We start from the raw sequence: 16,070 nt of genomic DNA on the forward strand, positions 1-16,070 counted from the left end.
CCAGGCCCGGGCTGCACCGGCCGCAGCCACCCTCCCCCTTCCTGTCTGCTTGTCGATCAGGTCTCTCCCACCGTCACACAAGGGACCGGAGAGATTTATCCCTTTTCTGATCCATTATTTAAGTTTGGCTCCAGGGACCCTGCAATAGGGACTGTTTAAAATTTAAAGGTGTTGTGGAACTTAATACTTTCCTCCTCCTGATTTGCACTATAAAATTTTATCTATATTTTTGTTGCCCCATAAAATGTTTCTGTCTTATCAGGCCGGCTTGTCCTTCTATGGACAAAGCCATAAATACTCGATGAAGTGAGGGTTGGTGGAAGGTCTCACAGAAGAGTTCAGGAGGAGGCAGCAGAACAGAACCTTCCTAGCTTGGCTGCTGGCTCCCTGGTAGCTATAGGCCAGCCATCATCTTTCTCTGAGACTCAATCTCCCCACCTGTGAAACAGAGAGAACCATGGCACCTGGCACAGGGCTGCTGTGGGTGCAGGGAAATGTAGCACCCATTCATGCCTTTTGCAGCATGTGCAAAGGCCCAGAGGTGGGCACAGTGTCGGTTGTTGGGAGAATCTGGTTGAGCTCTGTGGAGGCAAATAGTTCCATCTCTAGAATGAAAATGATGCAGTGCCAGGCTGTGCTGCGAGCAAAGCTCTGTGTAGCTTGGCAGTCGCTCACCTCTATGTCCTCATTGACCCAATGGAGATGTGCAGGCTCCCGTCTCATGAGGTGTTGAACAGATTAAATAATTAATGCCTGTCAAGTGGCTGGCTCAGAGCCCTGCACATAGGGCCTGCTGTAATGTTCTTGTTATCACAAGACAGGACTGCAACCAGGGAGTCTGTCCCTATGCAGTTCTCTACCCAGTTCTGGTGCTGTTTCCTGGAACTACCCTGTCTTGGCTGATAGCCCACATGCCTGGATAGACTCACTTTTGGGGTTCGGGAAGTGGGAGCCATGTAACCCACACCTTGAGAAGTCTAGGCCTGGTCCAATTGGAGGAGGAGGGGACTCAGGGCTGCAGTTGGGGCACAGAAGGGGCCCTTCCACCTGCACGGGGAAAGACTTCGAGAGGGAGGTGGGTTGAGCTGGACCAAGGAAGATGAATAGGAGTTTGCCGAAGCGAGTGGAGCATTCCTCCCAAGAAGTAGCAAGCACCACTGCATGCAGCTTGAGAGGGACCAGCCCATGAGTCCCAGGATTGCCAGTCAGCGTCTGGGAGAGGAACCCTTGTCTCCTGTGGCTCCTGGTAGTTGAGGTGGAGGTGCTGGTCCTCCCTGAAGTGAGGGGTCCGTCCATAGGAGCCAGTCAGTGCCTCCCAGGGCCAGAGCAGTTGGGGTCCTGGGGACACAAGTGGGAGAGCCTCAGCACAGAGCCCCAGGCCCGGAGCCGTGTGGATGCCGCTGCACTGACCCTGCTCTTAGCCAGGGCTGACCGAACTGCTCCAGAGTTCGGGCCAGGCTCTCAAATGTGCACAGTGCAGGAGGACACAGGTTCCTTTCTGGGGAGGGAGGCGTTCAGCTGTAAGTGGGCACTGGCAGCACTTCCAGCAGCTGCCTTCATGCCTTCCTCCAGACGAGGATCTTGGCAGCCCCTCACCGCTCTTCTACACTCACCAAGTGGGGCTGGCTGGGTGCTCATCCTCATGAAATCCAGACCTGCGACTCACTCATCAGGATGGCTACTATCAAAACGAGGAAGGCAAATAAACAAACCAAGTATTGATGAGTATGTGGAGAAATTGTAAAATGCACATCACGTAAGCTTTAGGATCATAGCCATTTGTTAAGTGCGGCTCCATGGTATCAAGCACATTCCCAAGACACAGGGTTGTGGTTGACAGGAATATAAAATGGTGGCATTGCTCTAGAAAACAGTATGGCGGGCCCGGGGATTTAGCTCAGTGGTACCGCACCTGTCTTGCAAGTGCAAGGTCCTGAATTCGAGCCCCGATACCAAAAGACCCAAAAAAACCAGTATAGTTGTTCCTCCAAAAATTCAGAATGGAATTACCATATGATTTGGCAATTCCGCTTCTGGGTATATACACAAATGAGTTGAATATGAGACTTAAAGAGATATTTATATATCAATCTTCATAGCAGCATATTCACAATAGCCCAAAATAGAAGCAACCCAGGGCTCCATCAACAGGTGAATGAATGGACAAACAGAATGTGGCACAAAAAAGGAGGAAATTCCAACACATGCTGCAACATGGATGAACCTTGAGGATATCATGTGAAATGAAATAGGCCAGACACAAAAGAGTAAGTACTGTATTCCACCTATATCAAATACTTTGGGAAGTCAAATTCATAGGCAGTTGCTGGAGTAGGGGGAGGAGAAGTGGGGAGTTAGTATTTAGTGGGCACAGAGTTAGAATTATGCAAGAAAAAAAGAGTTCTTGAGATGGATGGTGGTGATGGTTATACAACAATGTGAATATACTTAGTGCCACTGAACTGTACACTTAAATGTGGTTAAGATGGTAAATTTTATGTTCTGTATATTTTAACACAATTAGAAATAAATCAATGTAATTTTTTTCCCATTAAGTTTATTGGTCCATTTTAGATATAAAATACAGTTACATTCATCATTGGGATCTTGTACCATTACATGAGTATCTTGGTTCTTTCTTTTTTTCCCCTTCCCTTGCCCTCCCTTCACCCCCTCCTCCCTTCCCTATTTGCAAAGACTTTGTTTCCATTTTTTTCCTTTTCTTATATTTTTTCTTTTCCTTTTTTTCCTTTCCCCTACCCCTCCCACTTCCCCTGCACCTTTAGACCTTTTCTTCTTGTTACACAATATCAATTATACATTTTTTAAATTACAATATCAAGATCTAGGAGACATTACCACAGATTGTACAGAATTTAAAAGGTTATAGAAAGCATATTTCAAAAATCTGTTTTGAAATAAATTTGACAACTTCTAAGAAGTACCTTGGAAGACAAATTAATGATAGTAACTCTGGAGGAAACATAAAATTTGAATAGCACCTATTAAAGAAAGTATATTCCTAGCTTGAAAACCTACCTATATGACAACAGCATGCTCATATACATTTTAACTGATAAATTATATTAAACAATTAAAGCAGAAAAAAGAAGGAACACTTCTCCCCTCATTTTAGGAAGTCAACATTGTGCTAATCCTAAAACTGGATAAAGATAATAGAAGAAAAAAGGATGAACATAGGTAGAAATTTGTTTAACAAAACAAACTTTTGGAAGTCAGATCTGGCAGGATGTAGAAAGTGATTTTGTTATAGGGATGGCCGTGTTGGTTCAGCAGTGGAAGATCCACCCCCAAAAGTCATCATTTTAACAGAGGAAGGGAAAAAGTCATATGATCCTGTCACTAGTTGCAGAAAAAGTATTGGACTAAATTCTACAGCTGTTCATGGTAAAAGCTATCAGGAGACTAGAAGTAGAACAGAACCTTCTCAACAGATTAAAGACATGTACTCCATACTTCCAGGGAGAATGCCTTATGTGAATGGAGAAGATAACAATGCTTTCTCCTTAAGGTGGGGAACAAGGGCAGATATGCTTACTCTTTATCTGTCCATTAAACTTTGAAACCCACCAAAATAGTCTGGCAATAAAATGACACAATTAGGATAGGATTGGCAAGGTAGAAGCAAAATCTTTATATGTAGATGAAATAATAATCTACAGAGAAAATACTAAGAAATCTCTAGGAGCCCCTAGAACTTGTACTTGAATTTAGCAGGACTAGAAAACACAAGGTATATATAAAAATTCAGGTCTGTGTATACTTGCTATAATGAAGAATTGGATATTGAAATTTAAAAGTTATGTAGGAGTACAAAGGATCTAGAAAAGTTAAACAAAACAAAACAAAAACAGTGTTGTAAGACGTTTAGTACCTAATTTTAAGACTTCTTCTAAAGCTACAGTTATCAAGGCAGTGTTGGTGTAAGGAAAGACATATAGATCATTGGAATAAAACAGAGAATCTAGAACTAGAACCACACATATATGGTCCACTGAGTTTTGAAAGATTATTTAACATTACCATTTTATAGAATATAAACTCAATTCAAGAGACGAGGAAGAGAGAGTGTTTTCAGCAAACAGCACTAGAACACCTGGTATCCCTATATAAAAAGTTAACCTCAACCCTTTATTTCCATACATGAAAATAACTTGAAGGGATCTATGAACCTAAATAAGAAAGCCTAAAAGTATAAAACTTTAAGAAGAAATTATAAGGGAAAATGTTTATGAATTCAGGGTAGGCAAGAACTACCTAGGATACAAAAAACATGATGTATAAAAGAAAAAAAATGATAAATGAGATTCCATCAAAATTTAGAACTTTAAATGACATCATTAAAATAAAAAGTAGTCCTTAAACAGACCATACTTACAATGCATATAACCTATGAGCAGAATATATAAAGAATTCTTAGAGCTCACTAATAGACAACCCAATTGAAAAGTAGACATAAGAAGATGGTAAATAGCCAGTACAGCACAAGGAAAGGTGTGCAATTCTAGAATCAGAAAAATACTAATCAGTACAATAACAAGATTGAATTATACACTCATTAGGGAGATGAAGTTAAAAGTTTTGTGGTTTTTTTGGTACTGGGGATCAAACTCGGGACCTTGCGCTTGCGAGGCAGGTGCCAGAACCACTGAGCTAAATCCCCAGCCCTGAAGTTAAAAGTTTTAAAAGCCTTGTCATGACTTTTTCTTTTTGATGGATTCTCTCCCTTTGTGTTTAATTTGTCATGCCCAATGGATTCATTCCGCTGGGTTTCCTGGGGTTGTGATCCTCATTGTCTTTTCCTACGGTATTGTCTAAAATTTTTTGGAGTGCCGGTTTGATATTCATGAAGTTCCTGAGGTGCTCTTTATCATCAAAGTATCTTATTTCTCCATCAGTTTTGAAAGATAGTTTTGCAGGGTACATCAATCTGGGTTGGAGGCTGTTTTCCTTTAGGGCTTGAAATACATCACTCCAAGCTCTTCTTGCCTTGAGGGTTTGCATGGAGAAGTCTGCTGTGATTCTGATGGGCTTTCCTTTGTATGTGATTTGTTTCTTTTCTGTCACTGCTTGTAGAATTTTGTTCTTGTGTTGGATTTCTGGAATCCTAACTATTATATGTCTATGTGTAGATTTTTTTTTTGATCAAGGCTATTTGGAGTCCTATATGCCTCACTTATCTGTATGTCAAGTTCTTTTCCCCTCCTTGGGAAGCTTTCTGCCATCACTTCTGTGAACAGTTTTTTTTATGTCATCTTCACTCTCTCCTGTTTCTTCATTGACTCCAATCAGTCTTATGTTATTCTTCTTTGCAGCGTCTAGCAGCTGCTAGATTGATTTCTCGTGTTCCTTTACAATCTTAAAACAATTTTTCTTTTCCTGGTCACTAATTGCAATCTTTACTTCTATATCTGAAATTCTATCCTCACATTGGTTCATTCTGCTGAACAGACTTTCAATGGAGTTTTTAATCTCTTTGAAATCTGTTTGTATCTGTTTTATGGATTCGATTTGTTTCCTATGTTGGGATTCCATCATGTTCCTCAGATCCTCTATTTTTTTATCTGTGTCCTCTCTAGATTTATTAATCATGTCTTGCACCATGAGCAAAATCTTTGCTGTTATCTGAGTAATTATTTCTGATTTCATTTTTCCCAGATCCTCTTTTGTTGCCGGTTCAGAGAGTCCAGGTGGTTGAGTATCAGAGTGTTCCATCTCATTTCCCTTTGGGGTTGCTGTAGGTGATCCAGAAGTCTGTTTTTGAGGCTTGTTTACATGTCTTCTCATTTCCATGGGAGGGGGTGCTTCTGGCGCCCACGCAGCTCACCTTCTGTGCCCTAGGAGCTTGGGATGGCAGCGGGGGAGCTTCCTTCCAGTTGCTGTTTCTACAACCTGAAGTGGAGTTTCTCAGCCTCAGTCAGCTTTAAGATACATTGGGGGCTGGGTAGTCATCAGCTCCACCTCTACTCCTTGTCAGAATTGAAACTGAGGCTGCGGCTGCAAAAGCCAAATCAATGTAATTATTAAAAAAGCTGGACCTGGAAGGGCAGGAGAAGGTGTGACCTGGGTACTTGCTTTGCTGAAGCATAAATTAATGAGCTGGGTGAATGTGGTTGTACACGCCTGTAATCCCAGCACTTAGGAGGCTGAGGCAGGAGGATTGCTGCAAGTTCAAAGCCAGCCTGGGCTACATAGTGAGTTCAAAGCCAACCTGAACTACATAGCAAGACTCTGTCTCAAAAAACAAAACAAAACAACAACAACAAAATTAATGAGCTGGAAGATCAAATGGAAATAACTTTCCAGGAAATAGCATTAAGAGATAAAAGTATGAAAGACAAGTTCAACAATATGGATATTAGATTTAAAAATGCAAACATACCTCTACTAGAAGTATAGCAATAGTAAAGCCACCCCCTGAAGAGATAAATTACTTATAAAGAAGTGAGAATCACATCGGCATCAGACTTCTCATCAGCTACTGTGAGTGCAAGGAAAAAGTGTAAAGGAGGCTTTAATGTACTCAGCGAAATAACTCTGAATCTTGGGTTCCATAGCAAAACTCAAATCTCAGGGTGACATGAAGGCCTGGCATTGGAGAAAGTACAAAGCATACCACTCACAGGATCTCTTCCAGCTCATAAAAGATGAACTCCAGAAAGAAGAAAAGTGAAGCCAGGGCCGGGGATTTAGCTCAGTGGTTCTACAGCTGGCCTCAAAAGTGCAAGGTCCTGAGTTTGATCTCCGGTGCAAAAAAAAAAAAAAAAAAAAGAGGGAAGCCAAAAGGAAGTAGTGAGCTGCACGAAACAATGGAAAGATGTCAAGATAACACATGTTGGTAATTTCTGACAAGTAGTGAGGAATAAAAAGTAGTGAGAGTAAAGAGTATTTAAATAACAAAGTGAAACCATCTCTCTGTGTGTGTGTGTAGAAGAAAGAATCCAAAAATGTCAAATTTCTTGGTTTTTTTCTTTAGATAAATCACATAAATTGTGATTAAGTTTTTATTAAATCTATGTTTAATAATGAGTGTCAAAAATCTAAGGGAACAAAATCTTATGGATAACCATTAAAAGAGCAGGTGTAGAATGTATGGCTTTCAAACTTCTAGAGAAAAAAGTAAAAAAAAAAACCCAAAACTTTTTTACTCAGCAAGAAAAATATGTGTGTGTGTGAGGGATAATGAGGAAATCACATTTATCAGTCAGCTTCAGCCAAGTCACAAACTTCCCCCAAATTTAGTGGCTTAAAGCAGCATCCAAATATGGATGGCCTTTGAGGACATTATGCTAACTGAGAACAGCCAGCAGACACAAAAGGACAGGTACTGTATGAGTCCATGTATATGAGGGACCTAGAGGAGTCAGATTCAGAGAGAGAGAGAGAAAGAGAGAGAGAGAGAGAGAAAAGAGTGATAACTGCCAGGAGATGTGGAAAGGGATTGAGAAGGTGCCTAGGGATAAAGAATTTCAGTTTTGCAAATGAAAAAGTTCTGGAGATCGGTCGCACAACAATGTGAATATACTGAACTGGACATTTAAATATCAGTTTTCTTGGCTCATGACTCCAAAGGTCAGCCATTTGGGCTGGGCTCAGCAGGGCGGTTCTGCTGATCTGGCTAGGGTCATTCAGGTATTTGCAGCCTCTTCAGCTGGGGGCCACTGGCCTGGGATGACTAAGGTGGGATAACTTGTCTCTATCCCACCTCTCATCCTCCAGAAGGCTGACCAGGTGTGTTCTCATGGCAATGGCAAGAGTCCCAAGAGAGAAGTAGCTCAAAAGGAATAGCCTGCCACTCCACTGTGTTCCATTGGCTATGGCAAGTGACAAGGCCAGATTCAAGGGGTGAGAAACAGGCCCTGCCTCTTGATGGAAGGAGCTGCCACACTACTTAAAAAGATTTCTGTCTTCCATTCACTTGCTATGTTAGATTGCAAAAATGTGCAAGAATTGTTTACCACTCCCCCGTTTTACAGATGGGGAAACTGAGGCTCAGAAATGGTCATGATTTACTCAAGGCTATGAAGTGGGGAAGGGCATAGAATCAGAAGATGGTCTGTTCTATTTCCAATACCTGTCCTCAACACTGGAGGGGAGAATGGCCTGACCACCTGTTCCCAAAGGCCTTCCTGGTGGCCTGGTGACCCAGGTGGAGGGCGACACAAACATTCAGGGGAAATTTTCAAGGTGGTTGCATTTTATTTGTGGCCACTTAATTTTCAAATCAAGACTAGGAAAATTCCAACTTTTTCTTAGATGAGCAAAAGGGCAAGGGCTTTGAATTCTTGTAGAGAATGTGTAGTGCTTTGAGAGCAGATATAGGACAGGGACATGGGATAGGGAAGAAAAATGCCAAGGAGAGATGGGGACAGATGGACAGAGTAGGAGGGGAAAAAAAGATGTAGGAGGAAGGCGACTGAGAGAGCGCTAACGATTCTGTGTGTGTGTGTGTGTGTGTGTGTGTGTGGTATGCACATACAAATTTACATGCATGTGTATGCATACACACATATACAGTCATGTACCACAGTGATGTTTTGGTCAAACATCAGACCGCCTATAAACAATAACCCCAGAAGATTAAATTGCCACATGATGTCCAAGGGTCTCAGTTTGGGTAAGTGCACTCTGTTCACACAGTGACACATGTCTGCCAAGGGGTCCCCTGGTTGACCAATGTGTGACTGAATAGGTGTGTGCAGATGAAGATGACAGAGAAACGTAGGAAGCCATTGAGAAGCATTTAAGTGGAGACAGAGAGAAAGGGATAGAATGTGGAATGAAGAGAGAAGCCAGGAAATTATGAGGAAGTTGGAGGAAGACAATGAGAAATGAGGAGAAAGTCAATGAAAAGGAATGGAGCAGATGGGAACAGAAAGTGACTGAGCCGCAGGGAGAGGGTGGTTGGTGACAGGCAGAAGTGGTAGTGGAGGACAAGGGAGAGACACAGCAGGAGGACAGAAGAAGCAGGGACAGGACAGAGTTGGGGACCCTGACACCAGGGGTGGCCGGGCCCTCCCCCACCTGGGACAACTCCCGCTGCCGCTGCAGACGAGAACCCCCCCCCAACAAGCCATCAAACAGAGGGAGGAATTTGGGTGCAAATATTCCTCATTCAGAACAGAACCGTTAATGTATTCTAAAAAGCTTTTTAGCTGTGGCCTGCTCTGCATGTTATTAATTTCTTTATTACAGATCTTGTTATTTTCAGAGGTCCCTGGGGACCCATTAACAACGGGTTTTTATGGGAAAGAAGTCAGTTAAAGTGGTGGGAATAACTGCTCCTCAGCCCTGAGTCAGTAATCGGAGTTGCAGCGAGAATAATGTAGGCTGTTTTAATTTCCAAAATAGCAACAGTTCAGACATTTAATTGCAATTTTATGCCCTTTTTTCATGCTGCCGACTGTAAAATATGTGACCAGTAATATATAACAGCTAACCACTGAGCCACAGACTGCCCAGCCTTTTCATCTCTCCTGGAGAGGAGAGCAGGGAGGAAGAAAGGAAGAAAGGAAGAAAGGAAAGCAGAGGGCAGGGGAGCGAGAGGGGGAGAACGCCCTGGTGCGTTCTGTGAGCCCTGGGACCGTTCAGTGCCTTCCTGCCTCTCCCTTTCCTGTGCGTTCTGCCAGACTCTTCCTCCTGTTTCCCCCCCGCCCCCCCCCACCTCCAGTGTCTCAACATCCCCACAGAGAGACCGTGAGCACCCTGCCAAAGTGACTAGTTGCACCAGTGTGCTAAGTGGGTTCCAGCCACCACCTCCCCTTGCTGGCCTCCCCCAGTGGCATCCAAATGTACTGAAATCCCCTGGGCCTTTTCTCACGCACTTCCCCTTGATCCCCATAAAAACACTGACCCATGCATGGGTCCTTGGAGCTGTCCCCCTGTGCCTACCTCCCCTCAGTATGCAGTGACTGTCTCTCCAGGACCTGAAAGAATAATAAACTTTGTTTGCTGGAACTTTCCCTGTCCTCTCTTGTGACCATACCTGATCAACATCCCCTTAAAGAACAGAAGATTTTCCTAGCGTGGCAATGGGTAATGTTCAGGACATTTTTTTCTGAAGGCACAAGAGCTTCCTAGGGAATGAGGCAGGTGCCAAGGTGGCCTGGATGAGCCCACCCAGGTGACCATTGGGCCTGTTAAGGTGCAAGGTGACTTGTCTCCTGGATGCCACCAGACTTGATCTCCTTCTGTGTCCCTTCTTTCTTTGGGCGCCAGGCCCCAACTGCTAAAACTTTCTCCTTTGCCAACTCCACAAGAGCTGCTCTTGTGTTAGTCCAAAGACTGATGCAGTGCCTGGCATGTAGGATAATCTACTTAGTAGATGACAAGGATTTCCCTTTCCCCTCTGTCTCCTGGCACCCTGGCACCCAAGAATGGAATGTGAGCTCCTCTTATGGACCCAACCTCTACTTGTGAGCAGGTATCTTGCCTTATTAACAAGCAACCCTCCAAGATTCTCGATGCCACATAGTACCAGTTGAGGGCTATGAACCAACTCCCTTCTCTGAGAACTGCCTCTTGATCCCCAGGCACAATTTACCACGTGACCTGTGCCCCACAGATAGAGCTGACTGGACCAGATGTGAACACAGGATCCAAGCTGAACCAATCAGATTCCTGGAGCTGCAGATTGAGAGTTCTGAAAACCAAACCCAAAATCTAATCCTGCAGGTAGTTCAATTACCTTGCCAGTGGGATTTACAAACTTGGAGGGTCTCATGTTAAAGTTGGGGTTACATGGATTGAGAAGGAGCAAGACCCCAAAACTTGGGATGGGAGCATGTAAGCAGATTCTGATGAAGTTGAGAAACTTGAACGCCCAACCCTGCCAAGCTTTTTGCCTTGAAAGCATCCCTTTCTCTCCTGAGGAGGTTCCCTCCCTGCCTGGATAATCTCTAATGACCTTTCCTCAGGTGACATTCTTGCAAGGGAATGGTGATCTTCCTTAAGACCTACCAACACCCCCCATCTCTCCTGACTTCTAGATATATAGCCAGACTCAAGACCTAGCAAGCTTCAGGGGACCAGGTACAAAGTGTGACTCGTGAAGTGGCATTGTACCCACCACAAAGAAATGCAAGATGTCTCCAACTTTATCAACACAGTAATGGATGCTAATGGTGTCAGACCATGGTGGAAGGAAGATAATGCTGGATCTAGATGAATTTGTTGATATGAATGTATAAGCAAAGGTGCTGGATTTATTAAACAATATATTAAACAATTGTTTAAACAACAGTTTGAGTGGTATATTCAATATTCTTTAAACCAGTGCCAACTTGGGCCAATTCATAGACCCCAGACTTTTTGAATGATGGGGAGGCTCTTGAGGAAGGAATGCTCTACTTCCAAAATATGAGTTTTGTAACTCTTTTTTAATGCACTGTAACTCTTCTTCCTGGTCTTTCCTAAAGGGACTAGTAGCCATTTATAGGGGAAAGGAAAAGAACCAGATCTGGGGGGAACACTGTATGTTTAGAGAGCCAAAAGGACACAATGGTCTACCAGTTAGAGGAGGGGATTATAAAAATGTAATGAATACGGTTGTGTATCTCACTGTAGGCCTAAAGGGCCCTGAGACATCTCTGTAGTTAGCCACATCATCTCATCACATCACTGGTCATCAGGCAGAAGTGGTTCATACCAGGACTTGAGTAGCCCTCCAAGGGCAGATTAGTTGGATGAACGAGTGGCTCCTCCTTTTTCCCCTTACAATCCTCACCAATACACTCATAAGGCGTTCCCTGTTGTCCAGGTAACTGGGACTAAAACCATTTAGACTAAAAAATAAATGGTTATTATCTCGGCATGGTGGCACATCCCTGTAATCCCAGCAGAAGGATCGCTGCAAGTTTGAGGCCAGCCTGGGCTACATAGTGAGTTCAAGGCCAGCCTGAACTGCATAGCGAGACCCTGTCTCAAATGGCAACAATAACAACAACAACAACAAATATAAAAATAAAAATAAATGGTTGGGCATGACCCACTGGAACCACCTGCAGGTGGACCTCTGAGGTGCTCAGGCAGAACTCTGGGGGGATCTGAAGAGCAGCAGGAAGGGAGAGCCTCCTAGCAGGGAGCAGTGCCTCTCATTGTGCATTTTGCCTAGAAAGAGAGATGGCAAGAGGTACAGACCTACCATGGAGCTGGTGATGAATAAAAACCAATTGCAGGAAGTGGCTAATGGTTTTGTTGCATAGTCAGGGACTTGGAAAGAACTTTTGGAACATTGGTGACAAAGAGTCTGGGAAAGACATGTGTGGATCCAACTCTCTGAATTGCCATGCAGTATGAAGATATTTGTGTTCCATATAAATGCTCATCAAAGAGCAACTGGGTGTTCTCGAGCGGGACCTGGAGTCACAGGCATCAGCTGGAGGAGCCCCAGATGGGTGTTGCTTGTGCTTGGCTTCTTAGGCCGAGCATTCTGTTTTTGTGTGCTGCACGTGGGACTGGCATCACTGTGTGTTCTATGATGTGATGACGGCCATCAGCTGTTCTCCAGGTAGGGCTGGGGCTTTGGGCTGGCGGAGCCCATGCTGGGATGAGGACTTGAGCCAACTACAGCTGTTGTCAGGTCGCCTGTGGAGACGCTGGACCTCTATCCTGTTGGTGCTGAGTTCTCTGTCTCTTGCTGTTCTGTCTACCTTGCTTGGGCCCTATACTTTGCACTTTATGACTTCTCCATTGTTTGCCTTACTGCCCATGTCATTAAAGGGGGACTGGTGTTGCTTAGCTTCTGAGCAGCCCAGAAATCCCAGAGCAAGGCCAAGGTGCATGAGACCTCACCTCAAGCAAGGAAGACCTCATCTACTTTGCTTTGACACATAAACCTGGCCAAGAGACTCCGTCCTGGTCCCCAGAAGGCCCAGCCTTCTTCTCTCTACCCTCTCCATACCCACACAGGCCAGTGGACCAATTATCTCTGGCTCTGTCCACAAGAGCTGACTTCCTGGCATTGCCCAGGGAGGGAAGATTTTGAATAAGTTGATTTCTTAAATAAGTTGATTTTTGAAAAAAGATAACCTTAGCAGAGAAGAATCTTAATAATCAGATGGACAAGATGACCCATTCCCTGGATCCCAGTCAACCTCTTTCCCCAGTTGCTCCTGTCCTTGCTCAATGGGATTATGAGTGTAGTAGCCATGGTGGCAGGGATGGAACCTCAGCAACATGGACTTCCACTCACTGAAGCTGATCTGGCTGCAGTCACTGCTGAGTGCCCACCCTGGCAACAGCAGAGAGCAAAACTGGGCCCCTGAGTGACACCATTCCTTAGGGCACAGCCAGCTGTGAGGTGGCAGGATGGTTATAGTGGACCAGTTCCAACACAGAAGGGGCAGCACTTGGTTCTCACTGGAATAGATGCTCTGGTGTCCTTTGTTTTTCCTAATCTCAGTGCTTCTTTCAAAACCACCTGTATCCACAGCCTTGTCCATGGCCGTGGAATTCTACAGAGGTTTTCACACATTTTACAATTAATGAAGAAGTGTGACAGAAAGTTCATGGTTCATGGAATTCACTGGTCTTAGCACATTTCCCACTTCCCTGTAGAAGCTGGCCTGATAAAACAATGAAATGGGTTTTTAAAGACCCGATTATGACACCAGAAGAGTAGCAAAACCTTGTAGAGCTAAGGTAGTCTTCCCGGACATGGTGTATGTTCCAAATCATTGTGACTAAGCAGGGTGTGGTGGTGCATGCCTATAATTCTAGCACTTGAGAGGCTAAGGTAGGAGGACAGCAGTGAGTTTGAGGCCAGCGTGGGTTACATAGTGAGTTCAAGGGCAGCCTGAATTAGAATGAGACTTTTTCTCAAAAAAAGAAAAAAAAACACCATAAAAAACAAAAACCAAAAAATCACTGTGACTAGTAAATAGTGTCATTCATTCCATAAGCAGGATTCAAGGTCCTGGAATCAAAGGGTGGAAATGGGAGTGGCTCCTCTCATTATTACTCCAATGGTCCACCAATAAAGTTTTTGCTTCATGTCTCTAACACTGTGAACTATGCTGACTTAGAGGTCTTGGTTCCAAAAGAAGGAATGCTCCAACTATTGGGCATAGCTGTGGTCCCATGAAATCAGAAGCTGAGTCTTCCACTTGGTCACATCGAGCTTCTCATGCCAAAGAACCATACTAGTTGGATCAATTTATCCTGGAATCAATCATAAGTTTGGGTCCCTACAGTGGGTACAGGAGAAGTATGTCTGGAATATAGGAAATATTTGGGCGATATTTCTTATTAGCTTCATGTCCTGAAATAAAGGTTAGTGGAGAACAAAAATATCCCAATACAGATTCCATGATTTAGATATGGATGAATTGTATTCCCTAGTGCTCCACTATGATTAGAAGCTTGGTCTTAGGTGGTGGTATTGGGAGGTGGAAGCTTTAATTTGCAGGGCTCGGTGAGAGGTCTTTAGGGCAGTGGGGATGTGTCCTCAGAAAGTGCTCTGAGACCCTGGTCCCTCTTCTGCCTTCCAGTTTGGTAACTGTTATGGTTTAGTATTTTAAATGTCTCCCAAAAGTCTTGTGTTTGTGGGTGGGTCCTGGTTGGAGGTGGTGGGTCACTGGGGTGGGGCATGGAAGTGCGTATTCTCGTCCTTGGCTCTTCCTTCTCTCTCTGCTTCCTGGTTGCCATGAGGTGAGCAGATTTCCTCTACTGTGACCTTCCACCATGCCATTTCTTTTTTCTTTCTTCCTGGTACTGGAGATCGAACTTGGGACCTTGCACTTGCAAGGCAGGCGGGGGAACCACTGAGCTAAATCCCCAGCCTTCCACCATGCCATTTCTGCCTTGGAGCCAGTTGCCTGTGGACTGAACCCTTAAAACTGTGAGCCAAAATAAACCTCTCTTCCTGTAAGTTGTGAGTATTGGGGATTTTGTTCCAGCAACAGGAAAGCTGGCTAACAGAGTGATGTATGTTCTTTCACATGCATGTATCTCTCCTATGATGTGTCATAGCTGAACAGGACTTCACCAGAATTGAGCTGATGCCAACAGCATGTCCTCAAAGCTCCAAAACTGTGAGCCAAATACGCCTGCTTTTCTTCACCGGTAGCCTGTATCAGGTGTTTCATTACAGTGATGAAGAGATGACCAGTACAATAGGCAAGACTACTAATGGTACCAACAGACCCTTCAGAAATGAAGGGTTGGGTTATCCTACCAGGCAAGGGGCACAGCCAGTTGAGTGCTTGCTGAGAGCAGAGAAAATATGACACAGGGTACAGAAGAATAAAGTTATAAATACTGACTACAATATGTTATCGATTGCAGAAAAGAGGGCGGTACTAATGTTTGAGTATTTCTAGGAAATAAGAGGGTAAAGAGGAGAAGAGGAAGTAAAATTAATTAAGATTTGATATGTACATGTACCAATTCCCTAAGATGATTGTAATTATTACATATTGAAAATGTATACTAATAAAAAAGCAACTAGAAAAACCAACAAAGCAACAAGAAATGTTGAGTATTTCTTACATACTTTAATATATATAACTCTAATCGCTTCTTGGCCTTTTAGCTAAGATCAAGTGTAATATATATAACTCTTCTGAAGAGTTGTACTTTTTATATGAATGTTTAGGAATACATTAATTAATTAATTTGGCTTGTATTTTCCTTTTATATTTTCATAAGAGTAATATATGATAAATTTTTTAAAAGAATAAAACCTAAAAAAGAATAATATATGATAAACGCCTGTATCAAGATAAGTCCTTCAGTAGGTATTTTTTAAAACCTTTCAACAAATGTAAAATAAGCACTGCATCAGAAATTGTCAGTCTTATATTTTCTTGTCAAATGCTTTCTATACTTATTGATCATGTGCCTTTACCTTTTATTTTATTAATATGGTATATTACATTGATTAATTATCATGTTGAACCAATCTTGCATTCCTATGATAAATCCCACTTGGTCCTGGTATACTGTATTATCCTTTTTAAATTTTGATGGATTTGGGTTTGCTAGTGTTTTGTTAAGGACTTTTATGTATATGCTCATAAGGGATAGCGATTGTAATTTGGTTTCTGTGT

At 43.2% G+C, this 16,070-nt stretch overlaps 1 protein-coding gene across 1 annotated transcript in view; it reads left to right on the forward strand.

Moving 5' to 3' along the window:
- Window positions 1-15,477, forward strand: part of LOC147826077 (uncharacterized) — an 80,973-nt gene extending 65,496 nt beyond the window's left edge. The window contains exons 5-6 of the mRNA XM_087183387.1: window positions 10,554-10,695; window positions 11,010-15,477. Of these exons, the coding sequence (XP_087039513.1) occupies window positions 10,554-10,695; window positions 11,010-11,072 (205 nt within the window). The 3' untranslated portion in view covers window positions 11,073-15,477. The remainder of the gene's footprint in view (window positions 1-10,553; window positions 10,696-11,009) is intronic.
- The last annotated feature ends 593 nt before the right edge of the window (window positions 15,478-16,070 follow it).

The sequence above is a fragment of the Heterocephalus glaber genome, unplaced genomic scaffold, assembly GCF_053883595.1.
Source record: "Heterocephalus glaber isolate CG9 unplaced genomic scaffold, H.glaber_assembly_v1.0 deba00001479, whole genome shotgun sequence".
NCBI classification, from domain to species: domain Eukaryota; kingdom Metazoa; phylum Chordata; class Mammalia; order Rodentia; family Bathyergidae; genus Heterocephalus; species Heterocephalus glaber.